We start from the raw sequence: 27471 nt of genomic DNA on the forward strand, positions 1-27471 counted from the left end.
TAGCATAGTACATAATTTTTAAAAATTTTGGTTTTTTGTTACTGTTAAAACTAACGTTGAGTGTAGTATACGAATTTTAGGTTATTAAAGCTTTGGTTTAAAAATTTTCTCAATATGTTTATTATGTATATGTTTTCGTTCAGACTACGCAATTATCTTCATAATAATTATCTTTTTCCTAATTAAAACATTTTTTAATTAAAACAAAAAAACAAAATTGAAAAACCATTAGGATTAGGAAATAGTTAACATATTAATGTTATTGTGTTAGTTATTTTGTATTTTGTTTTTTATAAAGAGCTGCTAAACCATATATAAAAAATGCTGTTGCCAAAAGTTTTGGTTTCTCAGTTAATAATCTGTATCTGTATCATCATTATCCTGTATATATACATATATGTATATATATTTATCTTGCACTTACTTGCTAAGAATTGACGGAACTATAAAAAATTAGACTGATGTTCGCTTTAAAGTCTACGGCAATATTGTAATATTGTTCTGCATATGTAATTATTAATTCTTTTGGTATTCAAAATATTGTATTGTATGATCTACTATGATCTACTTCGATCTCGTCAGCTATTAGACATAATGTTACGCAGAGTTATCTATTTTGAATGCAGTTTTGTTAATTTGTTCGTTGCTCATGTTTTCTTGCTTCTACGTTTGTTTATTGCTTTAATCCAAATGTTTATACATATCCTCCAGTTGCGGCTTGAAATAGCTTTTTAATTGCGGCCGCTTGGCCTTGAATGTGGGCGTCAGCAAACCATTTTGTACAGAAAATGGATCTGGATGCAAATAAATATCTTTGACCTGAAATGGATGGATATATTAGATGGTGATTGATTGTTAGCTTAGCTTAAAGCGTTCTCACTTACCTGCTCAAATGACTTCAGTCCACTCTGTTTGCCCCAGTTGAGCATATCATTCATAATCAGTTCCTTTACATTCTTATTATTGCACAGGACGGACAGTGTGCCGCGTACATTGTTTTCCGTGGCCCACTGCTTCAGGACATCGACATCAGGTACAACAACAGCGATAATGCAGCTCTGTGAAATGAAATTTTGATATGACATTAAAACATTGCTGTAAATTATCTTTTAAATAATTTTATTTCTGCTAGTACTCTTTAATTATTATGTATTTTTCAATAACTATTTTGTTCGCTACTATTTTATTTTTATTTATTTAATTAATTTTTATTTATTTATAAGTATATTATTAAATGCTGAAAAATGTCTCAAATATCTGTCTAATATCTTTTTATTTTTTTTTTTTATTATTTTTTATTTTTAGTAAATAAATAAGATTAATTTGATACCACAATTTACTTATTTAATTTATTTTAAATAATTTATTAATTACCAAAGAAATCATTTTTTATTTTGGCACTATATATTCTATATTTTACTTTATTTACTTTTTTTTTTAATAATTAAATTATTACTTAATTTTTTTTCTTACTTATTTCTGTTTATTTATATTTCATGTATTTTTTAATTTTTTAATACGATTCTAATTTATTAAATAAATATTAATTTATTGCTACTAAATATTATTTATTAATTTTTTTTTTTATTTATTTATATTATATATTAATTGTTTTTATTCCTTTTTATCATTTTATATTTATTTACTATTATAAATATTATTATTTTGCATTTTCTACTTTCAACTCACCTTTAAGCTCTCGCCGTACACATAAACTTGATTGACATATTGGCTGAGTGTATAGATATTCTCAATCTTCTCGGGCACTATGTACTCGCCCTGGCTGAGCTTGAAGATGTGCTTGCGCCGATCGATGATCCGCAGTGTGCCATTGGGCAGCCACATGCCCACATCGCCTGTATGATGCCAGCCCTCGGCGTCGATGGCCTCGGCCGTTTTCTCTGGATCCTTATAGTAACTGGAAGAGAGAAATTGCAGTTGGGAAACTAAAATTCATATAGATAGCTCGCTTAGCTTACCCATGAAACACATTGGAGCCGCGCACGCAGACCTCGCCCGTATTCTGGTTGGCGAAATATTCCATTTCGGGCACATCGACGAGCTTGACGGCGTTGCAGGAGACGGGCGGGCCGACATGATTGGGCACATGGTCGCCCTGCACGGTGAGCGTTATGGCACCCGTGCACTCCGTTTGGCCATAGCCCTCGAGCACCAAACAGCCGAGGGCGCAGCGCATGAAGGTGAGCACGTTGCCAGCCAGCGGCGCTGAGCCGACGACCATGAGCCGCAGATTGCCGCCAAAGGCCTGGTGCACCTTCTTGAACACAAGTTTGTCCCAGCAGCCGTTGCGGCGCAGCACGCCTCGGGCGATCTCCTTCTCCTTGGCCTTCAGGGCCATGTTGAAGAGGCCGCGCTTCAGGCTCGAGGCGGAGATATCATTCTGTATCTTGTCGTAGACACGATTCAGCAGGCGCGGCACCGCCGGCATCACCGTGGGCTTCAGCATCTTCAGGTCGTTGGTCAGCTCCTTGATGTCGCCGGAGTAGAAGCCCACACAGCCGCCCACGTAGTACATGCCGTTCTCGCAGCAGCGCTCGAACATGTGCGCCAGCGGCAGGAAGGAGATCATCACGTCTCCGGCCCGTATGCGGTGATCGCCCATTTGCAGGATCACCGCACAGACGCCGGCCACCACGTTGCCGTGGGTGAGCATGACGCCCTTGGGATTGCCGGTGGTGCCCGATGTATAGCAGACGGTGCACAGATCCTCCGCTGTGGGCGGCACCTCCGGATGATTGCCCTTGGCGCCAAGTTTCTCGACATCGATGAACGAGAAGATTTGAACGCCCCGACTGCGCGCACGCTCCAGTGTCGTCTGGCGGATGGGCTTGATGGAGACAATGATCTTTAGGCTACGCGGTGATTTCTCCAGCAGCATCGACGCCTTGGCATCGTCTTCCACAATACAAATGGACATTTCCGTTTGGCGTATGATAAAAGCACAGGCGTCCGGGCCGAGCGTGTCGTACAGTGGAACCACAACCAGGGAGAACGAGTAGCACGCCTGCTCATACAATATCCACTCCGGCCGATTCTGCGAGTAGATCCCGATCAGCTGCTTGGGCCGTGCGCCCAGCGCCAGCATCCCTGAGCCAAAGTTCTTGGCGCGCAGCAGTGCCTCATCATAGTTGATCCACTGCGAGTATAGAGATAGAGATTAGCAAAGCTCAAAGAGGGAGTGAGAGAGAGAGATAGACTCCACTTACCTGATAGGGCGATGTTAGAGTCTCTCGCCAGCCGAGGCAGGGTCCATTGTTGGAGGCGTAGGCGCCCTCGCGAAACGTTTGATACAACGTTCGAACATTCTCTGTGATGTAGGAAACAAATTTACCATTCTTCGACTCCTTGTAGAACTTGGAGACGTGTATTTGTTCTGGGCCCTGGAAAGAGTTACGAAACAGAAGAGAAAACAAACACGTGGACATGCAAGATGAGTGAAGGAGTTGAAGAGAAAAGAGATTTACGACGATGGCAGAGCGTCTCAAGAATATAGTTATATGTTATGATAGGGATAAAGCTGAAATAAATAAAGAGTCTAGGTACAAGTGGTTTATTGTTGATGGATAGAAACTACGTGATATAGGGATATGAAACTAGGTGGGGGAATCTGCCTCTTTGATATTATGAATTTTAGACTAAAATGATGCTGCATAATATTTTAACTGCGTTTGGTATTAGACAAATATATATTTGAGATCTATTTCAATATAAATATATAGGATAAAGAAGAATATTTATAATATAAAATCTAACATTTAATAAGAGATTTTCTCCATAATATAATAGTCTAAATGCCAGAAAAGACTTTAATTATAATATAAGACTATATTTGTTATAAGATTGCATATGATAAAAGAATTTATAAGGATCAATTCATTGAACTTTTCTTAGCTGCAAAAACTTTGATTATTTATGTAAAAATGTTCTATTTATTTACATAAAATATTTGATAGATTTTGTTTATGCCGATTTGTCACAACTTTGCTACGGTACAAAAATAGCAAAGGAAAATCCAAATGAAAAAAAAAATTAAAGGAAAAATAAATTGATTTTAGGTTTTTCCAGATCATAAATCCGTTAGCGATAATGGACATAAAAGCAATAATCTTTCAAATTGATGTGGCCAAAATCAATTGACGTGATTTACAGTTTATTTTTGGCAACAAAAAGAAAAAAACAAGAAGAAGAAGTGAAAGAAACATAAAACGATCAATTGCCAATTGTGAATGAGTGTGAGAGAAACATTGAATCGAACTATGTATATATGTATGTATATGTATATAGTATGGGTGTTCGATCGATTTAAGCTATACTGCAATAGAGCACTTCCTTTATGGCTAACAGCTGCCAGCTAACGCAAATTGGACGTATGGCTGGCGAAATGTGTTGATGCATACAAAAAATAGATCCCTAAGTGCCTGATGGGCGATGTCTGTTGGATCTGATCGAGTTGGTGGGCGGAGGGAGGGTGGAGAGCGGTAAGTGTGTTAACTGTTTGTTTTTAATGTGCGATTGCAAATGTATTTCAAAATTTTGGTTGCTAATAAAAACAAAATACAATAATAATAAACGATTTGTTTAGACAGGGCAGAGGGAGAGGGAGAGGGAGAGCGAGAGCCAGAGCGAGAGGGGAGACAGTGATGACGCACGCGAGTGTGAAGGAGACAAACAATACGGCTGCCTACCCCTAGAGGGGGGACATGCCACGCCTACCCTGTGCTGTGGATCTAACAGTGGATCGTATTTAAGCTAACAACAAAATAATATGAAAAAAAAAAAAAAAAAAAAAGGAGAGCAAAAAAATATATTTGAATTAGTTTGGCGCAAAACTTCCAAAGACAAAGTTAAGCAGGATCAAATTGAATATTTCTTAAATTTTCTACGGGAAAGGAATGTGGGCTAGGGATAGTCCTTAGGCTGCTCTATATCACTCTTTACCTTGAGCACGTCGCTTTGATTGTTCAGTTCGATGGGCACGCGGACGTTGGTTATCTGGCCGCAACAGGACATATTTTTGTTTCAACTTAACGAATAATAAAAAAAAACTTTACACGTTTTTTGTTTGGATATTTTCTTTATGTTTTTATTGGGCGAATTATGGGGCACAATTTTCTTTTTATTGGTAATTCAAATCAGCAGACGTTGTCGCGTTTAATATGCACATTTTCCAAATTTCACTGCAAAACGAATCGGAAATTCTTTGACTCACTTTCACTGGGACATGTCCAAGTTTTCTCTCAGTGTATCCCGATCAAAGGCAATTATAAATATAGCGCCACGCCCTGTCAATTGCACTCAAGTGCAGCCAATTTAATGCTGTTATTATTATTATTATTATTATTATTATTCAATACAAACTATAGCTCTATAGATCCCGTCTGGCACCCAGATCTCTGTTGATCTATCGACAAGGCGGCCGAGTGTGCTTTGGCCTGCCCCAAATGTTTAAAAATAGTCGTTCAGTTCTTCATGCTCTGTTGTGTTGTTATCTTTTAGACGAGTGTACGCAAAAATATACAAAAATAACAACAACAACAACAACAGCGACAACAAGCTAGTCAAATATTTTGCACAAACAAAAAAAAAAAAAAAAAGAAACGAAACAAATATTATATATGTATATATAAATTTTCTATATGGATCTTCTGCAAATGCGCCTGCCTGAGTCATGGGGAAACGGCTTTACGGCTTAACGGCTGTGCGGTTCTGGCCCATTGAAACTGAAAGATTGAATAATCATCAATTGTGAATTGATGCCTGAGCTATGGTAATTGTAGATGCCATAAAAATGCCATCAATTATAGCAAGTACATTCAAAAACTTTTAATGGATTGCAAGTGCATGAATTCCATTTGTATTTGACTCAAACAATTTACCAGCATTCAGATTGTTCAGAGATACAACATATATATGTATATATGTTTGTATGTAAAAATATAAATATATATTAGATTCTTTAGCTAGCTGTATCTTAACTAGTATAACAAGTGTCTTTATAATGTTAATCACGTAGGCAGAGTTTTGAGCAGTTCGAAAATTGGAATTTAAATATATTTTAAATAAATTTCAGTTTGATATACAAGTTTTAAGTAAATATTTAACTTAAAATTTTTTTTATTTTGTTAATACATTTTCAAATTTTGATTCTGCTAATTGAAAACAAATGTTTATCTCAAATTTCGTTCAGCTATTTTGCTTGAGTTAGTTCCTGAAGCTCCAAGAATTTCGTTTAGCTATATAATAGCACAATCAATTAAAGTGCCCTAGTTGAATATAATTTCATGTTCCTTACAAACCTTATGAAATTCTAAAATGCTGGATTGTAATTCATATTGGCATTGAAAGCACTTGCGGCGATTCAAAACAAATAACAGCTGGCCTTTATTGAGTAAATAATGAGACATTTCTAATGGATTTAGGCTATTTCCGAAAAATATTTGGGCTTCAGGCCGTAATACGCAAGGCTCTATTAAACGCACATGCCGATATTTCGGTAATAAAGGCGCCCCAGAACGCGCCCCCCAAATTCGTCTATTATATAGAGGGTAAACACTCGAGTTGGTAAACAGCTCAAGCATCCAGAAATATCCGATTCGATGTTTAGCAACTTTACGTATCAAAAGTTGCTTCTTTAAATATCATATATTTATAAATATACTATATATTTATATATAGTATTATATATAGCACTATGCATCGTCGATAATTTAATTTTATTAAAACATATATCATCGCGAATTATAAACGAAATCATTTCAACAATACGATTAATGCTGATTTTTATGTGTTTTGTTTTTTTCGGTTTTGTTAAGTTTTATAGGATATTTATTTTTATTTTTATAGAGCTTTTAGACACATGTATCGAGGCTATAGCCGTGCGCGATCTTGAACTTGAGTGTTGGGCTTACATAGCCCATAGGCTATAGATAAAGGCATCGACATCGCCATCGACTTTTCTTTTGACACTTTGACAAATGGCCATTCAACAATTAAATTATGTTATTTTCCATCTCACTCTCATTTTAGTTTCGGCCTTTATTGCCCGTGTTTTACGTAATGATTAAACGAACGTATTTTTGTCAATTTGTTGCATATTGTCAAGAGATTTTTTGTTATGCTAGCTTGTATTTATATATATACATATATATATTTAGAGAAAAAAATTAGTATAAAACATATATATATATATACGATATATACATGTTGTATTTTTTGTTTTAGCAGACGAAATTATTTTTTATTTTTTGTCAATTTTTTGTTTTTTCTTTCCGTTTTTCTTTAGAGGACGCGTTAAACGCAGATCTCGACGCCACGATGTTGAATTTCGAACTGAACAGCAAATATCGTGGCTAAAAATGATTTTGGCTAAAGATCTTTAACATTGCGCCTGCTGAGAGAACGACGGGTGAGCGTTTTATTCAATTCGAAGATCGCCTCGCCTCGGGGCATGGCTGGGGGAGATATGCACAGGCAAATGCCTAGGAATTTCATTCGCTTATAGGTTTTATATTAAACGGTTTTTTCTTTTTATTTAGCTCGTATAATAGTTGTGCAGTTGAACACAATCAAATGTGCACAGACACACATACGCACACACCTTAGATATTCTCATTATAATATTTGTTTTTTGGCTTGATCAAGATGTCTTCTGCTGTTAGCTGCACGCGATTAGCGATCACAGGGACTGGCATGTGACGTAGTCATTGGGGTAGGTGGATCTGATCGGTCAGGGGTGGGTGGGTTACGTTAACACGTTGCTGGTCTTTTGTTGTGTCAGAGAATTTTTAATATTGAGCTGTTGGCGTGTTGCCCTTTGATGTGGTGCTACGAATATGATTTATGCTTAAAAACAGGAAATCGGTATAAATATATGAAAATTAAAATAAGCATAAAAATATTTGTTTACATTTTGGACATATTCGGCATGTGTTAATTAACATTAATTCGTTTATTTGTTTGGGCTAAATCTGAGCTTATTTAAATAGCTTCTTTTTGACTCCACATGCATTTTAAATATCTAACGTCCTTTCTCAATTTCAATTTCCCAAATTTCCCAGTATTATGTACACTTCCTGTTCAATTACCTATCGATAATCGTTTGTCACCTGCCACTTGCTTTAAATTAAACTAGCAACCCAATTTGCATTTTTCCACTCATAATTCGCATTCGCGACATGACATTTTAAATGTTAGAGATCGTGCCAAATGATTGCTAACATTTACCGTTGCATCGGCAGACAGGTTGTCCCTGTGCTGTCACTCAAAACTAAATAGTATATTTATAATTATTTTACATTCGTGTGTTTTCCTTATTGTCTTCTTGCCTTGCCTTGCCGTGCCTTGTTTGTTTCTTATCATTCGTTAATTGAGCGGCGTTGCCACCTTGTCTAAATTCGAGCAGATTTATTGCATGTAAATATCGATACTTATTGCTGCATTGTCTAATTGGGATATTTTGGAGGCCATTCTTGTTGCTCGTGGGCTAGAATTGTTTGCTTTACATGCCAATGTCTGTGAGAATTTTGTTTGTTTATAACGAATGTAAACAGTATGTATATGAACTTGCACACGGTCAGAAGTTAACAATTGTCGGTAGTGTCAATAAATGCATACATATGCCAAGCAAATGTTTACAACAATTTCCCATATGCAATTTGCATATATCGAACTATTATCGAATTAGCAGCAATTGAGCTACAGCCGACTAATTAAGGCAAAAGCAAGAAGATGCCTGCCAATTGAGTCATGTCAGATGATTTATTTATGTCACAGCGCTTGATAAATTATTCGCCAGCACGTAAATGCTGCACATTTTGGCAACTATTAGGATAGGCCGGCAATTGGAGCGTGGGATTTGAATATTCGCACCACTGTAGAAGTCGCGTCATTGCAAAAATAGAATAGAAATCATTCACAGTGGTCAAATCCGAGTGAAGAATCATGTGACGACAACAGAAACGAAATAGAAACACTATTTCATGAGACATGTGCACATCAAAGGCCAACGAGAGACTTCTGTTTTACCTCAAAGTACAAAAAAGAACAAAAGAAGCAAGGTAGACTGATACCACTATATAGTGATCGACTAGCGTATACTCTGTACTTGTACAAAATGAACAGAGAGATGACTACATCGCTTAAAAAATTAATTTGTTCATTTAAATACATCAGTTCTTGGAGAGTACCTCAAAAATAATATAATTACATTCTAAATTTAGCACCGCTTGCATATGAAAATATGAGTGATTCGACATACTTTCTGTAAAACAGGTGCATGTATATAAATTTACAAAAAATAATATACCATAAAATATCATAAATATTAGCTAGCTAAAAAAATTTGAAGCAAACGAAAATTATGGTAGGAAGTTAATAGTAAAAAATAATTTAGAAATTAAATTATCAGTTTACCGATCTAAATTTAACACATCGATATTTTCTTGAGATCCTTCACTTTTTTATGCCAAAAACTTTTTAGGTATATTGAAGGGCAAAATATGAAAAATTATATATATATAAGGCGACTATAATATGAAAAACTAGAACATACAATATGACAAATTGATGAAGTCATGGCTGCACAGCCAATTGAACACAATTGGATTGATTTTTCTCTTACCTCCAACAATGGGGATTGATTTTCCAGAGGCACTAATGGTTTTTCTGGTATTGGTCGCGTAGCAAAGTAGTAGGCAAGACTGGCCGCAACGCTGGTCAAGGTCAGCGTGCCCAAAGTTCCGCCAAAATAATAGAGATATCCATCGATTTCATCCCCTATAAAAGGCAGAAGTAAAAATATATTAATAATTTACGTATATATATATATACTAAATATAACATATACATTTCATGTAAGAAAGTAAAAATAGAAAGTATTGCAAAATAAGTACACTAAATAAACAAAAAATTATATAAATAGACTACAAAATCAAGTATTAAATTAAATATTAATCATTGGGTCACATTGGGTCTAATAAAAGTAACACAAAACCTATTTTTAAGAAACACAAAACCTATGTGAATTTTTATTAAACCCTTACAAAGCAATAAGCCTATTGAAATTGTTGAGCTAAATTTTAAAATGAATTTAAATTCAAATTATATGAAACGCAACTGAAATAATATTTAAAATAACCTGTATTTTACTGCATATCAAATACTCACAAAAATATCAAAATACTCACAGAAATATGAAAAATTGCTGACGATAAGATGATTGATATAGGCTATAACAGATTTCTCTGGCGTCATTATTGTTGTTGTTGCCTTTATAGCTGTTGTTGTTGATGTAGTTGGTATTGTATTGTTGTCTATAGATTTCCTAGATACCTGAGTGAATGTTACGTGTTCAGCCTAATGATTGCCGCACTAAACTTTGCCTGAAATGAAAATGAAACTTTTTAAAATCAATATAGATTGCATGTGCGACAACAGAAAATTTAATATACATATGTATATATACGATTGTGTGCATATAGAATGTAAGAGATATATTTTTTGGGCTCCATTTACTGCGGCAGTGACCATAACAAAACAAATATACCAACCAAATTGTAGACAATTTTCCGCCCAAATAGATTTGAAACAATATTTATTTAATTGCCATATGGCTGCACAGCGATAAGAAGCGTTTAAAATGCGTTTAGTATTTATGTAAAACTTATATAGTATAATAGATAATAATACGTTATGAGCAAATAATCATACATCAATCAAATAAATAATTAACCTGCATCACATACATTATCAACAAAGGTCAGCTTGAAATGTTTATAAAAGTAAATACACTTAACACATTTCTCTATTATAATTTATGTAGCACGACTTCTTGACTTTGTATTCTCGTTTCTTGTTTACTGAAAGTAACGTCTGTTGTTGCTCTCAGACTCTATCTAAAGCAAATATGCTTGAAAAAAGCTGTACTATCTAACATACAAAACATTTCTATATATATTCTTTATCTGTTTTACTAAATGCACAATGTTGGAAGTGCTCAAACGAACTGTAGATGCTCTTACTTTTAACTTGGTTGAGTATGGTTTGGTACAGATATTATATTGGATAATGCACTTGGTATAGACCCATTTTAGCTAAGTTCACAAAAGATATATCATAAACAACTAGCTGAGCTGTTTATATTATATATACCATAAACATAACAGATATATTGTTAAGATAACATTTATCTATTATACATTGTTAAGTTCTATTTGAGATTCATTTAAACTACATAATTGTTTATTGGGAAATTCCAAGCTGGATATGTTCAAAAGGTTTTTCCGCACAATTAAAACAACTTGATTTCTAATTAATGTGGGTTGTCAATAATGAAATATTTTAGATTAAAATAGATTTTCTACAGGCACGATCATTAGATATGTACGCAAGTGTTCCGTACATTAGAATATGGTAAATAGAATAGTTGAAACCTGTTTACAAGTTATTTCCCCAGTTACCTTTTGTGAGTGGAATTCTTGCTGGGATTCATTGGTCTGCTGCTTGCCGCTCAGCAGCTCCATTCCACAAAGCTGATAAGTGCATATAAAGCAGATACTGTAAACACACTCACCCATATAATGCCTATGTATATGTGGTTATACATAAACCGATTGCAAGGCAGACGTTTATCAGTCTGAAGCTGAAACTTTGCACTCTTCATAATGAGATTATGTGACAAAGAACCAAAGAACGGACCCCAACAGAACATTGTTTCTTTGCACTGTCTAGACTTTAGATCCGAATTATGCAATGGCCTGGCATGGAAAGCCAATATTGATTGCCCAGGCGAAGTTTTGCCGGGTCAAATGGATCCAGTTGTGCGGCGATACGACAGAACAACAAAGACAAACAATTGAAAGAAAGAGAGTTCCCCCTATCAAGAGGCAGAACCTCGTGCTCGTTCATTTGTGAGGTCAAGGCGGTTTCAAAAGGCTGTCGTCGCCTGTTTTGCTACATTTTATATCAGTGGCTTTTTTTTTTTGCAAATGCATTTTTTTGGGTACATTGATTTTTCGCACAACACGTGCACATAAAAAAAAAAAAAAAAACTAAAAAAACTGGCAGGTAGGTAAACTTACCACTATTGAGTTCTACTGGCTTGCTATCAAAGAGGTTGTTTGTAAGGCATGTCTGGACTTTGCTGCTATTTAAAACCAATATCCATAAATAAATGTTGGGAAAATCAATGAAATTAACAAACGTTTTTTACACGGAACACGGCCGGCCCTGCTTGAACAAGGCGACACAGGGAGGAGCACAGAACACAGAACCAGAAACCAGAGAGAGAAAGTGTGTGCAAACGGAAAATGCTGCCAAACGTTACGAGCGACTAAACTGAACTGAAACGCTGAGCCGCCAGCCAAACGCGAGAAGCCAACGCAGTTGAGTTGAGTCCGAGTCTGAGTCTCAGGCCAAGCCAAGTGCACAGCAAAGCAGAGCAGAGCCAAAGGCAATTTTAGGGTCGGCTCGTATTGCTAACAGAACGGCGGGACATGCGTGAAACGTCAAAGACGACGTCGACAACGACGACGACGATGACGGCGACGTCATGAATGAAGCCGGGAGAGCGGCAAACAAAGAGCGAGCTAAAAATGCTGAGAGAGCGGGAGAGCGACAACAGTCAAAACAAACGTTTTGAAGTCAACTTTAACCGTTTGAGAAGCGGCTAAAAGGCAAACACGCGACACGTGCGTCGCCTGGTTGAGAGCGAAACAACGTGGGGAGGTAAAGAGAGAGCATGGATAGAGAGAGGGAGAGAGAGCACGCGGTGGCCACAGGCGTGGGAGCATTGCCTGCTGCCTGAATCGAGAGTAGGCGAAGGGGGACATGTGCATAGGAGCTGCGAGCACAGTGGGGGTGGATTTGCGTCTGGTTTGATGAGGTAGCCGCTCTTCGTGACGCATTTCCTACTGTGCAGCGGGCAGTTTGACTAGAAGTCAGGCAATGTCGAATTGCGGGAAGAAGAGTTAACATTATCTCATAAATAAAATGAAGTAATAGTTGTTGGAAAAATAGGAGCAGCTTATATACATATATGTATAATAAAATATAGATATGAAAATAGGATAATATAATATTTGATATAATTGTAAATATGTTTGTAATATATTTATTTTTCGCTATTAATTGTAATTTAGTTGATCTTACTTTTGTGTGTTTCTATATATATATATACAAAGTATTCAAATCTTTCAAGGAATAATTTATTCTTAAGCATCTTAAATATATATCAGCTCATTAATACATAACTCTCTCGCGCCACCCTCGCATTCGTCGGCTAAAGGAAAGGTACATATTTAGCTTCGCTTTGAGTGGCCTTTTCGACAGCTGTTGTTTGGCTCTTTGGGCGGCATTTTATGAAATCAGTGGCCTGTTTTAAAAACTTATATCGACATGCTTATAAAAAATGCAAACTCTTTAGGGCCGACTTGACCAGAGTGTCAGGATTGCAATTAATTAAATGGCCTCATGAAAACGAGGAGCAGCTTTTCGCCGTCATTCTGAGGCCCAAGGCAAATATAATAAACTGTAGCATACTCTTAGGCTGTTTGCTTAAAGCAGAGACGTGCACCTCGAGTGCGTGTTTGGCAGTTGTTGAGCAAATGGAGCGTTTACATAAAGAGTTCGGGGTCAGTGTCATGCCTGGTTCTGTTTTATCAGTGAATGGAGACCACAAACGGGACAACCGCAACTTTCAATGGATGTTTACAAATGGCACAAAAGAGCTTCAGACTGGTATAAATATACACTTTAGTTGTTAATTGTCCATCGATGCACGAACAGCGGACTCAAATTTAGGCGAATGGGCGGCAGCAAGGAGGTGGTTATCGAGGTGGAGGACACACTCAGTTCGGAGGGCAGCTTTGCCAGCACCGTGGCGGGTCAGTGCTGCAGCGAAGAACTACAAGATCGGGAATCTGTTCAACGGAACGATCCCGCTGCCACAACACAGACTCAAAAATTCAAAAAAAGTACCAGCGTATTATCGGGTGGCCATAACTATGCGAGCAGCAAAAATGTAGCCGAGGGTAAGCGAGAGAGTTGAGTGTTGCATTAATATTCGAAAAGCTTTATATATTATATATATACTAGTTTAAAATAGTCAAATGTGCATATAATCTACGCAGTTATTTATTTATATAACTAGCTAAAAAAGTGTATTTTTGTGAAATTAGAAATGGAGTTTGGCTTCTGCGAAAAAATAGTGCAAAACAGTGAACAGAGGCAATTTAAGATGGGATTTTAAATCCTGAAAACAAATTGGAATAAAATTTCCATCCAATTAAGAATTGTGTTTCTTAATGTCCATTAAAATTGGGAAATTTATAAAGTGAGTTTGGCTCCTTGCCTGCAAAAAATAATGAGCAATATTGAACGCTTAACCTGATTATATTAAGATAAAATAAAGATGGGATATTGGCATGAAACGGTATCATAAAAGATATATGTATATGTTTGAGGTTTTATAGTGGTAAGAGCTTTTAGAGATTTTATAAGATTATATATAAATATATTGTATATACGTCTTATAGTTATAGGACATCTAATATTAAAATTCTCCTCTTATGCTTTTTAGGTCTCATGGACATAGCTTTGCTCTCGGCAAATGCAAATCAGCTGCGCTTTCTGATCACCTACAACCATGCGGCATCCACATTCTACTGCAGCTTGGCTCTGGTAATACTCTCCCTGGTGCTGCAAGTGCTCGTGGGCATTGTGCTGATCTTTAAGGTAAACGCAAATCTATTTTCAGATATGTGGGATTACATAAGTATATATTAATTGTGGCTCCTTTACAGCGCCGCCTTAAGCGCTGCCAGAGTCGAAACTATATGCGAACCAATGAGGCGCTCATCATGGGCGTATTCCTTATCACTGTGATCAATGTGTTGCTGGCTGCATTTACCACAACCGACGGACGTGCCAATTGAAATAGTAAAACAGTTTTTCATATTCTTTATAAATTGAATCGTATTTAATAAAAGTTAACAAAAAAAATTGTTGTAAATGCGTTGGCCTTGATCCTCAGAAATCATTGACCAGTCCAGCTAAATGCACTTGACGTATCTGTTGTACGATATCGCAGCTTTATATATACAGACTTAGGGATTAAGGGATTTAGGTTGTTGGGGGATTTGGGTATCTTAGCCAGAGAACTCCTTCTTGATGCACTTGGCAATGGTGCTCAGCTGCATGTTGGTGGTTCCCTCATAGATGGCACCGATCTTGGCATCACGATAGTATTTCTCCTGGGGGAAGTCACGGGTGAAGCCCACGCCGCCCATCCAGTCAATGCACTTGGTGGCGGCACGCTGAGCCACCTCCGAGGCGTAGAACTTGGCCATGGCCGCCTCCTTCAAGAAGGGTACGCCGGCCTCCTGCAGGCGAGCCGCATTGTAGGTGAGCAGGCGAGCCGCCTCAATCTCTGTGGCAATGGTGGCGATCTGGTGCTGCATGGACTGGAAGTTGAAGATGGCGTCGCCGAACTGTTTGCGCTCCAACAGATATGGAATGGTGGCATCGAAGGTGCCCTGGGCCAGGCCAACCATCTGGGCGCCAATGCCGATGCGACCCTCGTTCAGGAAGCCAGCGGCGTACTTGTAGCCATGGCCAAAGGTACCCAGGATATTCTCTTCAGGCACACGCACATTGTCGAAGGTTATCATGCAGGTGCCGGAGGCACGGATGCCCAGCTTGTCCTCAGGCTTGTTCACAATCAGACCGGGAGTCTCGCGGTCCACAATGAAGGTGGTAATGCCACGATAGCCCTGAAAAGAAAAGCAGAATTAGTATCAATATATAACAATGAAATAGATGAGGAAAGTCTAAAAATCCTTTCAATGCAGGATATTGCCCAAATATTTCATTGAAATCCAATAATAGAAGAGGATAAGGGATAAGATAAGAAGAATCAAGACCAGAGATACAGACTAAAAATCTTTCTTTAAGGTGCACTCAAGGACATTCGAAAGTGATGAAAGATATTAAGAATATCCTTCATTAGATAATATCAAAGGATATTTGATAAATACTACAAGTTCTTAATTATCCACTTACATCTTCAGGCTTGGCATTGGCAAAGACCAGGAAGACACCAGCAACATCGGAGTTGGAGATCCACATCTTAGTGCCGTTTATCACATAGTGAGAGCCATCCTTCTTGGCCACAGTCTTTAGGGAGAAGGCATCAGAGCCCGCACCGGGTTCCGTCAGGGCGAAGCTGCCGGCATATTCCTGAGCCAGCTTGGGCAAGTATTTCGCCTTCTGCTCGGCGTTGCCAAACTTGATCATCAGCGAGTTGACCAATGTGTTGTGAATGTCCACGAAGGCAGCGACAGCTGGATCGATCTTGGACAGCTCCTCGACAACGATGATGTTGGTCATGAAGTTGCAGCCACTGCCGCCCAGTTCCGTGTCGATTTCAATGCCCATCAGACCATTCTCGAAGACGGCCTTCACCACAGACGGATCGAACTTGTGCTCAAAGTCCATTTTCTTGACCAGAGGCTGGATTTGTTCCTGGGCCAATTTGGCAACTGGAAACGAAAATGGAAATGCATTGAAGATAGAAGTAATGTACATATAAAATTTTTTATGAGCTATTATTTAACGATCATTAAAGAGAGCAATTAATTTATTTATTACCCAAGTGCCAGTATCAGCATCATCCATTGTGAGCATAAAGATAAGAAAAGATATAAAGCTCTTAGTTCTACTTTGAGCTTTTAGTAGTCGTAGTCTAAAAGCCCTACCGAATGTTATTAATATGCTCGGCGAGCTTTCAGAAAGTTTTGCAATTTGTTATGATCGGGAAGCTTTCCTACAAGCTTTGAATGGCGTTATAATAAACTGGTTCGCATACGTATTACAAGCATACATGTGCATGTGTGTGTGTGTGTGTTTGGTATCGTTTCTGCTTTTTGTATGCGTGTGTATGTGCCTACGCGTGTATCTGCTTTATCAATAACGCCGCAAATTCTCTGCTCGCGTGGCGCTCTGTCTAAACGAACCGCTCTCCCTTACGCCACCCCACTCTCTTTTTCACATCTGTCTCTCTCGCTCTCTCTCTCTCTCTCGCTTTTTTACGAACACATACAAACATGCATTTAAATATTATGTTATTATTTTTTATTGATGTCTCTTCGTTGTGGACATTTTTCTTGTTGCGTTGTTGTTGCTCGGAAAGCCAGCAAATGTTGCGGCCGCCAGGCACACACGCCCACTTTGCTAACGAATGCTAATTTTTAGCCATAGCTGGAAAACTTGTATAATTCATTGAATCTATAAATATTTGAGTGCAAATTGATTTAATTGACAAATATGTAGTTGCATGCACTAGTCAACAGCTGTTGTCCTTTCATTATCCTTGAGCTAACTTCTTGTTAATTTAGTTGTTCGCATTTTACTAAATCTATAAAACTATCATACGTTCTTTGGGCACAACTGTACCAGTAATGTGTATTATACATTCATACATACAAATAAATACTTCTAAATTTTTCTATTTTTTTCCATAACTTATCCCCACATATTTGCAGTGTCTTTTGAAACAGGTTTGTACACTTAGCATGCAATCGGTGTTACGCAACATTCTGATAAGTATGAACATCAGATCATGTAGCAGACCGCACCTTGAACCCTCTACGGTCCTCATCTACATACGCAAGCGACCTTAATGTAGGTATAAAATATTTTCTATAATAAAGGGCAACGAGATATTATCAAAGACAAAAGGAAATTTATAATATCAATTATCCAACTAGAAAGAAGGGGAAATTATCAATTCTAATACAAATAATGGATAAAAACAAAAAGATAATTTGTCAATTCTCCAACTAGGACCCAGCGGTTTGTACAAGGGGAAATTAACGCCCACCTGCTCCGCTGGCTCAACTCTCTAGGCGAATTACGCGACCAAGAACCACACATCCATTGCCCGTGCGCCACTAGAACAGTGACACAATGGGCGGAGGCGTGGCACAGCCGCATATTTGCTCTATCACAAGTGTAACGCTGTGGAGTTGAGTTATTACAACTGAACAGCTGACTTACTTGTGAAAAACTCACAATCCATAACTATAGTGGGAAATATATTTGAAGGGAAGAGAATTGATCCTCAAAAAAGCTTCATTCTAAATAAAAATTCCGCTCATTCAACAGTCGAGCGTCACCGAGCGAGCTCGAACACGCGACTTTTTCACCAAATACGAGCTTCATACAATTTTATAGGCAGCCCTTTAGCGTGCTGCGCCATCGTCGACCATTCGACAGCTTCGTCCAAAGCAAGACTGTTAAAGCGACTGCGAAGCAAGCTATTTTTAGCACACACACATACGAATACTGGCTGTGGTGTTATGTTATTGTTTTTTTTTTTTTTTTTTTACTCGCGTCGCAATTGTGGATATGGAAAAAATATATGAAAATTGAAATGCAAATAACAATTGTTATTTTCAAATATTTGAAATGTATATAAATATTAAATTATATAAATGAGCAAAAATTTATATATGTATATATAAATGCCACGTTGACGTTAATTAATAGAAAATAAATTAAACAAAAAAATTAAAATGATATAAATACTAAAAAGCCTAAAGGATCCTGTGCCTAAAGGATCATATATATATATATATATATATATATATATATATATGTATATATAGATGTATAGTATAGTATATAGTATATATACATACATATATATTAAATTGGCTGCCACGTTTAATTATGTAAATTAAACTTATATACTATACATAAATTGATTGTGTAAGGATACAAATATCCTTCTTTCAGCATTTGAAAATTATATAATTCGTTCAGCTTAATTGGGCTAAATTGATTAATTTAAATAAACGCCGCATGGCAAGCAAACGTTGCAAAAAAATATATATATATATTTATATACGTATAACATATATGTATATATAATTAAATTCACATTAATATATATGTATGTACATGTAAAAATGTTACAAGTGTAAATTAGATTTCATTCGCATTTTTCATTACAACGAGAATGAGCTTATCTACCGCAGCTAGAACATTCCCGCCCCCCTCTGTTTCTATCTCTTTTGCTCCCTCTGCCCCGCCGCAATGTCTAAGCGTGTACAGTTTTTTTATCAGCACACACATACATATGTGCACAAAATACAATATGAAATAATAAAAATAAAATGAAGTGCATCAAACGAACCGAAAATCCAACAACACCTTAATATGTATAATAATAAATAAGGAACAACAACTACAACAACAACACCCATGCGTTGATTAAATTACGTAACAAAAACCGATGTTGACTACAAAAAAAAAAAAAAGTAAAAAATTATCTTAAAATCATTTTATGCACCACACTACAAAGTTGCTTAAGAAAGGCAAGTGAAGGCTATAGTCTATATTCATATATGCTATACTCTACTGATCTAGCCAAAGGACTCACCTGTCTCCTTCATCATTTTCTCATCGTCGGTGAGGAATGTTAGTGCAGGTGGGAGGCCGGTCGTCGAGGACATGGCTGCGGATTGCTGACGTGCTGCATTGGCCAGCTATAAAAAATAGGCAATGGAAATAATTCAAGTTCAGTTTTAGTTGAGATAGTGAAGGGGCGTGGCAGTAACCTTACCATACGGATGGGCATCTTCTTCAAGGTGTTCATCATCTTGAATCTTTATGTATGTATGTAAGAGTATGAAGTAAATTCAATCAACACTGGAAACTGGACACTGTTTCGAGCTCTTCTCACGCACAACTACAGCAGTTGACTTCTCACGCGCGACTAATTTCCAATTAGGCTCCAGTAGTAGATTTTGGTCACCGATCAGCAGCAAGAAGAATATCAAGAATTTGAAAGCTCTCACAGCAGAAACTCAACACAGTAAATGTGTTCAAAGCGTGTGGCCGTTATGCACGATACGCTGCTCACGTATCTAATTGGATAACAGTGGAAAACATGGTTACGCCTTTGTCGAGATTTTTAGAAATAAGGAGAAATATTTTATATAAAGTTTAATTCTGTTTTAATTTTGCTTTCGTTTATTAACTTATTAAAAAAGTTATTCATGTACATACCAATTCAAATATGTTCCAATGGCTGCACAACTGTTGCGCTCGGGGTGGCAGCGCCAAGAAGTAGTGCTGTAAAACGCTTGGTTACCATTTTGAGTAAAATTTTGACACTTCCGCCGGCTGCAGCTGTCAAAATTCTTTCTTTTCGTTGTTATTACGACGGTAGTTTGGTGTAAGTTTTTATGTTCAATATAATTTAGCATTTGTGCAGCCATCATTGTTTATTTTGGCGATTTAATAATGAAAATGTGTAGCGCACAATGTGGCGCACACGATTTAAGTGAAATTTTGACGGTTTTACACAGTTTGTCGTGTGCAAGGCAACTCGCAAAAATAAACAAATGCAACACGAATGCAAAATGAAATAGAAAAGTTGCTAATCAATGGAATTGTTTTACATATCCACAGCCCACACAACCAATCAAAATGAAATTGAACAAGTTTGTGTCGTCGTCGCGCAGGAAGAACCGCAAGCGCCACTTCCAGGCCCCGTCACACATCCGCCGTCGCCTGATGTCCGCCCCTCTGTCCAAGGAGCTGCGTCAGAAGTACAACGTGCGCTCGATGCCCATTCGTCGTGACGATGAGGTTCAGGTGATCCGCGGCCACAACAAGGGCAGCCAGGTCGGCAAAGTTGTCCAGGCCTACCGCAAGAAGTTCGTCGTCTACATTGAGAAGATCCAGCGTGAGAATGCGAACGGCACCAACGTCTACGTTGGCATCCACCCCAGCAAAGTTTTGATTGTTAAGCTGAAGCTGGATAAGGATCGCAAGGCCATTCTGGAGCGTCGCAGCAAGGGACGTCTGGCTGCTCTGGGCAAGGACAAGGGCAAATACACCGAAGAGACTGCCGCTCAGCCCATGGAGACGGCGTAAATGCTCCCTCCCAAGCACCTAACACCAACAACAACTGTTATTTGTGTGCAGCAGCAGCAACAAAAACAACAACGACGTCGCTGTTTACAGTTTTTTACCGTAACGCTTAGTGTCAATGAGAATTGGAAGATATTGTGTGAAGTGAGAAAATGCCGCAATTCTTTTACAATAAAGAAGAGTTGAATTTTCCCAAAATTTGTAAATTACAAATCTATTTTTTTTGTTTCTTTGGTTTTGTGTATTAAAAATGTTTAAATTTAAATATTTAAAGCTGAGCTTAAAATGTAAGCTGGAACTGGAGTAATCCTTGGCTGTTGGAACTGAATTCCGATCGGATAATCTGAACTAGAGAATATTCTCATGTTAATGCATCTCAGTAAAAAAAAGTACCAAAATAGATATGGTCTGGTGCTCAGCTGCATTTTAGTATTCATTTATTACCAACTAGTATCCCTGTAAAATAGTTTGCTGTAATAGTCCTGATAATTGAAGATTTACTCGGGCTCAAATATGTTAATATCGTTCATCGATATAGTTTGCCTTGGGCAGACTGTCTGCAAGTCAATCTTTAGCTGAAGCTCACATTTCATGTTGATTTAGTCGTATTCGAGCTGTCGAGAGAGAAGGATATATTAAAATTGAAAAAAAAAAAACATGTAAGTACTAGAAGAAGAAAAAAAAGCAAACGGTAAATTTTTTGGTATCGATAGTGCCATTTTGTCTAGCTGCAGTTAATCGGCATCAACTTACTGGACATCTGCACTTGAGGTCGTCTTGATTTTTGTTTATCTGCAACAGCATAATTTTTTCTATAAACAACAAAAAAAAAGAAATGAAAAATGGCATCCTCGAATTTCAATGATTTTGTCTCATGTCCATATGACAAAACACACAATGTGTTGCGAGGCCGTTTATTGCAACACTTGGATCGGTGCAGTCGCAACTCCAATATCGAATTGAAAGTTTGTCCCTTTAATGATGTTCATCGCTTCCCTGAGGAAAATATTGGGGTGAGATAGTCATATTGTCAGGCTGTTACAGATCATAAAATTTACTTTACTTTGCTGCTGTCTAGGAGCATATTAAAGTATGCCCGGACCGTGCCAGCGTTGAATTGTTTAAGAACAAGGAAAAGCTGCCAGGAGCAAAGGCAGCCGCATCCATAGATGTGGTTAAATGTGATGAAGACTGGGACAAAGATCCCGATGTCCCAACCTACAATCCGAATGCGTACTGTGAGGAGAATTTGGTGATTCGTTCAAATGTCGTGAATGGACAGCCAAGATCAGTTCGTCGTAATTTCCGCGAGAGTGAACGACGTCGTTTTGCAGATAAGCAATAAAAATAAAAAATTGCATTTATATACTCATGCATATATGTAGATATACATACGTACATTTACATAAATATTTATATTGGTTTTAGATTTTTATTACACACATTTTACACAATAAAACGAGAGCATGTATTTTCAATAGCAATGAATCTGGATTTAATAGAAGAAACAGATCAAATAGGGCTGCCAACAAAAAGTTAGTAGCCTCTGAAAATAAACGTAGTTATGTATAAATCTTAAATAGGATAAATTGCAAGATTCAATTTGGGCAAGATATTAGCGATTGCTTATTTATTATTCTTATATCTACAATGGAAGATGATCTAATTAAATCACATACATTTTCTATGGTTAAACTTTGGTAAGTAAGTTTACAAGTTTAGTCCTTGAGTCAACGATTACGGTTTGGCAGTTTGTATGGTGCCGGACGTTGTGTTCCTGTGGAGTTGGCTTTGGTTGGTAATTTCATATTTTGCTCGCTTCCTGTGGTTTCTTCATCGCTGTCTTCGCCTAGCAGACGCTTGCGCTCCTGTTTTATGAATGCCTTGCGCTGTGAGGGGAACATGCCATTCGGTTCACGAACAATGTTAGCGTTGACAACGTACTGCTGCGGATCATAGTCGGGCACATATTCGTCGTCCCAGTTCTCTTCCGTTTCGATTTTTTCGTGTTTTGTCTCTTCGTTCAGCGGGGCGGGCGCACTCTGCTGATAATGCGCAACGATTTTACGATCGATGCATGTTCTTGTGTGTTGCTGTGTGTGTGTGAGAGAGATTTTAGCAAAATTCAAATGATCGAGTGTTACTTGTGTTACTCACCAAGAAATCTGGCTCAGGTATAAGATGCGCTTTGTTAAATGGACACACAAGCAGCTCCACTTCGTCTTTGTAGATTTCTCGGCATTTCAGTATGTGCTGCTGTAGCTTTTTCCGCAACATTTTGTGCGTTTTGTTGTAGGGACAGCATACCATATCGTTTGCGTCCATTACATTCATTTTGTAAGAAGTTGTATTGAAGATCAAATTTAAAACGAGGTTAAATGTTGCGATCTGCGTAGCTGTGAGTGTTAGCAATCGTGAAACCGCGACTTCACACAGCTTTGCATTGTGAAACCTAGATCAAAACTATCGAATCAGATAATAAGTTTTTTAAGTCAGGCCTATAAACTTAAAATTTTATCCCAAAGTATTTAGAGAATAATTTGTAATTTTACATAAACTATATTAAATAGAAAAGCATTGAATGCATGTGGAATAGTTCGTTGCTATTCAAATTCATATCGGCGCACTGATTCATTAATTAGAGATTGCAATTCTATCGATAGCTCAGAGTATTATCGCAGTATATTGATAAACACATACACAAGCACACCCAATCGCAGCTAAGCATAGCAAAACAGTGACAAATTGTAATATATTTCTTTTAAATATAGGAAATAATAAAGTAAAAAGATGGGTAAAGGTTTCAACAATTATATGTGCAAGAAGTTCTTTCACCCCGCCTCAAGAGACAATCTTAAGCGGGTAAGTAGCTACTAAACGTTTATGTGGTCAATATTTTTTCACAACGATACTTCATGAAATGCCCAGGTATGGATGGCAGAACAGCAGGCAGAGGCATATAAGAAGAAACAGGAGGAGCTGCGCACACAGTATGAAAAGGAACAGAATCTCCATGAAAACAAGGCGATGCTCAGCAAGGATAGCAAGGACAAGCTGAGTGTTAATTTCATGTATGAGCCACCGCCAGGTGTGCGCAAGGAGCGTGAAAAGGACGATAACGAACCGGAATACAAATTCGAATGGCAGCGAAAATATAATGCTCCCCGTGAGTCGTACTGCAAGGGTGACACCGAAATACGAGATCAGCCTTTTGGTATTCAAGTGCGCAATGTGCGCTGCCTCAAGTGCCACAAATGGGGGCACATCAACACGGATAAAGAGTGCAGCATGTACAGCATATCGATGAGTGAGGCCCGCAAACTGCATTCCGAATCGGAGGCTAACGACATAATGTCCAAAAATGTGCTTGAGGAGCAAATGAAGGAGGATGGCTTGATGATGAAGCACTCGGCCCTGGAACTGCAGAGCATTAAGGATGTGCAGCAGCGCCATCAGCTGGTGCCCAGCGACGAGGAGGATGAAGCCACACGCGCCGCCAATCAACAGAATCCAGAGCTGTTATTCCTCAAATCGTTGAGCAAGAAGCAAAAACTGAAATTACTCAAAAAGCTAGAGAAAATTGAACGCATGAAACGCAAGGGCGAAAAAAAGTCATTGAAGTCCAGCAAAAAGAAGTCCAAAAAGGACAGCAAAAAGAAGAAGAGCAAGAGCAAGACTGCAGAGAGCAGTTCATCTTCTTCTTCATCATCTTCCGAGTCCGAAAGCGATTCAGCTGACCAAAAGCACCGCCACAAAAATAATCAAAAGAGCAGAGAGAGATCCCGTTCACGCAGCAAACTGAGAGAAAATAGAGAGCATCGCACTGGTGAACGCCATCGATCGCGTAGTCGAAATGGTCACTCAAATGGCTTCCAAACAGGTGCCGAGGAGCGACATAACAGACACAGAGATAGAGATAATAAGCAACGCAGCACTGGACATCGGGAAAGGTCTCGCAGCGCTCACCGAGATGAGCGAGGTAGACAGAGGCGCCAGCGTTCGGACAGTGGCGACGATCGACGTGGACGGGAACGGCAGTCGGAGCACAGTAAACGCGACAGATATTGACATTATAAGCATTTACAATTTTATAATCGAAACGGCAGCAAAGCCCACCAATATATCAGTTTTATTACAATATTGTTTTGGTTGGGCGCTCTTATTAATAAGACGAGGGCGACCGTCACGTCCGTTCTGCACCAAGTCAGAACTGCAACTGAAGGCGCACTCAGCAGGCTCGCCCTTTTATAGCTGATGGCGATGCTCAAAAGTCACTCAGTTCATGATCGTTTACAAATGAGAGCATATTGGATTTGAGCGTAATATAGAGAGTAGCTAAGTAGCTACTATGAAAAATTAAATGTAAATGAATAGCTTCAAACGGGAGTCTGTTGGGCTGGAGTTCAGAGTTCGGAACTGAAAGATCAGGCTCGCACTTTTATAGCTGATGGCGTCGCTCGAAAGTCACTCAATGGTTCATGAGTTAGTTTTTCTGAGCGCATTCAAATGAACAGAAGCAGTTTATTTCCAGAGCATGAAGGAGAGAGTAGATGGCCTGCTACTACTCAGAAATATATAGCTGCTACTACTCAGAAATATATATGGCTTACACATACTAGTACATAAATTTACAATCAAACTTTATATAATTTTAGCTTTGCTATAAGACTTTATTTAGCCGCACAAATAAAAGTCGCAGAAAGTGTAATATAATCGAATGTTGCTCTATTGTTGTTGTTATATGTTGATTATTTTAAATGCGAGCCAGTTGTGCGGTTGTGCTGGAGCCTGCAGAGACACAGAGCTCGGCGCCATGATTGTTGCCACTCTCGCGAGAGACGCTCTTCACATGGATGTGATTCTTGAGCATGGCAGCGCGCAGGATTAGCATGCGGGTGTGGCGCTGATATTGTTTGCCCATGAGGAGGGCACGCTCAAAGGTGCTGTTGCGCTGATCGGCTTCCTTGGCATACAGGATCTTGTTGTGTGAGTCGATGCGCGCCTGAATCTGCCCATCCAGTATCAGCTGCATCACCTCGTTCTCCAGATCGCCCACGGTCGAATTGAAGGCTGTGGCCATTTTGTGCATATCGGCAGACATGTAGGGGCTGAAGTATTGGATCAGCGCACGATTGCGTATCTTCGTGTAGAGCAGGCTGACATGTGGAGCGATGTACATGTCTATCAGCAGATTGTCGCGAATCTCATCGAGCAACGTCAGGCAACTGGCGTACTTGCTCTCGTAGAATTTGAAAATAATATCACGCAGTTGTGGCTCCAGTTCGAGGAACAGCTTGAAAGATGTGGATGCAATCACCAGACGCTTCAGCTCCTGGCGATCGAACGTGGCCAAGGCGCAGAGTCCACCATAGACGGCAACATTGCTAGTGGAGATCATCTCTGGAAAATCGCAATGATCAAAGTTGGCAGCCAAAAAGTGTTTGGCCGCCACTTTATATTTCTTTTGCTGGAGCTCGGCCAAGCCAGCGGCGCACTCTAGGCGTGTGTGCACCTGCGCATTCGCCTCCTTGGAGCCCTCGGAATAGTCGGGTGTGCTCTCCGCCTTTGATATGTAGCTCATGACATGCGCCCAGTTCTTCAAGTAAATAGAAACCTTGATTACATTCAGGCACATATTAACCACATGCTTGCCGCTGGTGCAGTAGTCACGCGCACGCGAATAACACTTCAAGGCATTGGTTAGATCGCCACAACTGAGGTAGTGATCCGCCAGATCGTCATGGCCACGCCGGATGCTTTCCTTGATGGAATTGGATTTATAATTCTTCAGATCAGAATCGAGTTTCTCCAGCTTTAATGCTGCCTTCTTCAACTTGGCATCCACCCAGACAGCGTCATAGGCGAAAGCATCCTTCTCGCCTCCTGCGCTGCTCGCATTGGCCTGAGCCGCTACTGCAGCCGGCTGTGCAGCGATATCGGGCAGAGCAGCCGCGGCGGCGGCGGCGGCAGCAGCAGCAGCTGCTTGGTCACCGCCCACAGCAGCGGCACCAGCAGCTCCGCTAGCTGCTTGTAGATCACTCAAACGCTTGTGCAGCATTTGATAGACTTTCACGTTGTATGTCGACTGGACGTAGGTGATAGCCATTTTGAGGGCCTCCACCGCGAGTACCGGACAGACGTCGGCGACGTATATTAGGCGATCGAGTCGTGCAATGCCAGTGTATTGATTGGCATATACCTCCAAATCGATTGTTGGATTCTCTACTACAATTTGCTGCTCTTCATTGTTTTCATTGTCTTCGTTCGGGGGCGCATCCACTTGCATTGGCTCGACGGCATTCTTGAGATGTGTCATAGGGGTCAATTAAGTAAATTTATAGATGCATTACAGAATATATTATCACATACCTGCATCAGTGGCGGCATAGGCAGCACAGGCATTTTGTAACGTTTTGTTTACAAGCCTAATTTGCGAAAATTATTTTAATGCCTTTTTATTCTTCGCCGACTTTTGTTCGATTGGCTACTGTTAGAGATTATCGAATGAGAGTT

The 27471-nt window shown here is 38.8% G+C and overlaps 8 protein-coding genes across 12 annotated transcripts; 4 read left to right on the forward strand and 4 right to left on the reverse strand.

Moving 5' to 3' along the window:
- Positions 1-44: 44 nt before the first annotated feature.
- Positions 45-12365, reverse strand: LOC6582726 (long-chain-fatty-acid--CoA ligase 5). 5 transcript variants are annotated; one of them, XM_032731134.2, is made up of 9 exons: positions 12221-12365; positions 12099-12160; positions 10206-10400; positions 9641-9795; positions 3228-3401; positions 1980-3157; positions 1690-1918; positions 885-1058; positions 45-819 (listed from the first exon to the last, which is right to left on the reverse strand). In XM_032731134.2, exons 3-9 carry the CDS (start codon positions 10270-10272, stop codon positions 682-684), a joined length of 2115 nt encoding a protein of 704 aa, XP_032587025.1. In that variant the 5' UTR covers positions 10273-10400; positions 12099-12160; positions 12221-12365; the 3' UTR covers positions 45-681. The 5 variants fall into 5 exon arrangements, with proteins under 5 accessions (XP_032587025.1, XP_032587024.1, XP_043866250.1 ...); XM_032731133.2 differs by having other exon boundaries at positions 12099-12163; XM_044010315.1 differs by lacking the exons at positions 12099-12160; positions 12221-12365 and having other exon boundaries at positions 10206-10417.
- A 1148-nt stretch (positions 12366-13513) lies between these two features.
- On the forward strand, positions 13514-14999 carry LOC6582727 (ninjurin-B). The gene is made up of 3 exons (XM_002008383.4): positions 13514-14048; positions 14597-14751; positions 14820-14999. The coding sequence occupies exons 1-3, from the start codon at positions 13823-13825 to the stop codon at positions 14949-14951; spliced, it is 513 nt and encodes a 170-aa protein (XP_002008419.1). The 5' UTR covers positions 13514-13822; the 3' UTR covers positions 14952-14999.
- Positions 14974-19810, reverse strand: LOC6582728 (short/branched chain specific acyl-CoA dehydrogenase, mitochondrial). The gene is made up of 4 exons (XM_002008384.4): positions 19643-19810; positions 19460-19565; positions 16078-16556; positions 14974-15788 (listed from the first exon to the last, which is right to left on the reverse strand). Exons 1-4 carry the CDS (start codon positions 19676-19678, stop codon positions 15165-15167), a joined length of 1245 nt encoding a protein of 414 aa, XP_002008420.1. The 5' UTR covers positions 19679-19810; the 3' UTR covers positions 14974-15164.
- A 343-nt stretch (positions 19811-20153) lies between these two features.
- Positions 20154-21171, forward strand: LOC6582730 (60S ribosomal protein L26). The gene is made up of 2 exons (XM_002008385.4): positions 20154-20257; positions 20494-21171. Exon 2 carries the CDS (start codon positions 20512-20514, stop codon positions 20959-20961), a length of 450 nt encoding a protein of 149 aa, XP_002008421.1. The 5' UTR covers positions 20154-20257; positions 20494-20511; the 3' UTR covers positions 20962-21171.
- Positions 21172-21522: 351 nt separating this feature from the next.
- Positions 21523-22442, forward strand: LOC6582731 (gametocyte-specific factor 1 homolog). Its single transcript, XM_002008386.4, has 3 exons — positions 21523-21617; positions 21672-21971; positions 22037-22442. Exons 2-3 carry the CDS (start codon positions 21801-21803, stop codon positions 22301-22303), a joined length of 438 nt encoding a protein of 145 aa, XP_002008422.1. The 5' UTR covers positions 21523-21617; positions 21672-21800; the 3' UTR covers positions 22304-22442.
- Positions 22443-22560: 118 nt separating this feature from the next.
- On the reverse strand, positions 22561-23395 carry LOC6582732 (gametocyte-specific factor 1 homolog). Its single transcript, XM_002008387.4, has 2 exons — positions 23116-23395; positions 22561-23051 (listed from the first exon to the last, which is right to left on the reverse strand). The coding sequence occupies exons 1-2, from the start codon at positions 23290-23292 to the stop codon at positions 22689-22691; spliced, it is 540 nt and encodes a 179-aa protein (XP_002008423.1). The 5' UTR covers positions 23293-23395; the 3' UTR covers positions 22561-22688.
- A 113-nt stretch (positions 23396-23508) lies between these two features.
- LOC6582733 (corepressor interacting with RBPJ 1) lies at positions 23509-25096 on the forward strand. The gene is made up of 2 exons (XM_002008388.4): positions 23509-23820; positions 23887-25096. Exons 1-2 carry the CDS (start codon positions 23749-23751, stop codon positions 25024-25026), a joined length of 1212 nt encoding a protein of 403 aa, XP_002008424.1. The 5' UTR covers positions 23509-23748; the 3' UTR covers positions 25027-25096.
- Positions 25097-25607: 511 nt separating this feature from the next.
- LOC6582734 (COP9 signalosome complex subunit 1b) lies at positions 25608-27458 on the reverse strand. Its single transcript, XM_002008389.4, has 2 exons — positions 27328-27458; positions 25608-27259 (listed from the first exon to the last, which is right to left on the reverse strand). Exons 1-2 carry the CDS (start codon positions 27358-27360, stop codon positions 25712-25714), a joined length of 1581 nt encoding a protein of 526 aa, XP_002008425.2. The 5' UTR covers positions 27361-27458; the 3' UTR covers positions 25608-25711.
- Between the last annotated feature and the right edge of the window lie 13 nt (positions 27459-27471).

This window comes from Drosophila mojavensis, unplaced genomic scaffold (genome assembly GCF_018153725.1).
Source record: "Drosophila mojavensis isolate 15081-1352.22 unplaced genomic scaffold, ASM1815372v1 contig_74, whole genome shotgun sequence".
NCBI lineage: Eukaryota > Metazoa > Arthropoda > Insecta > Diptera > Drosophilidae > Drosophila > Drosophila mojavensis.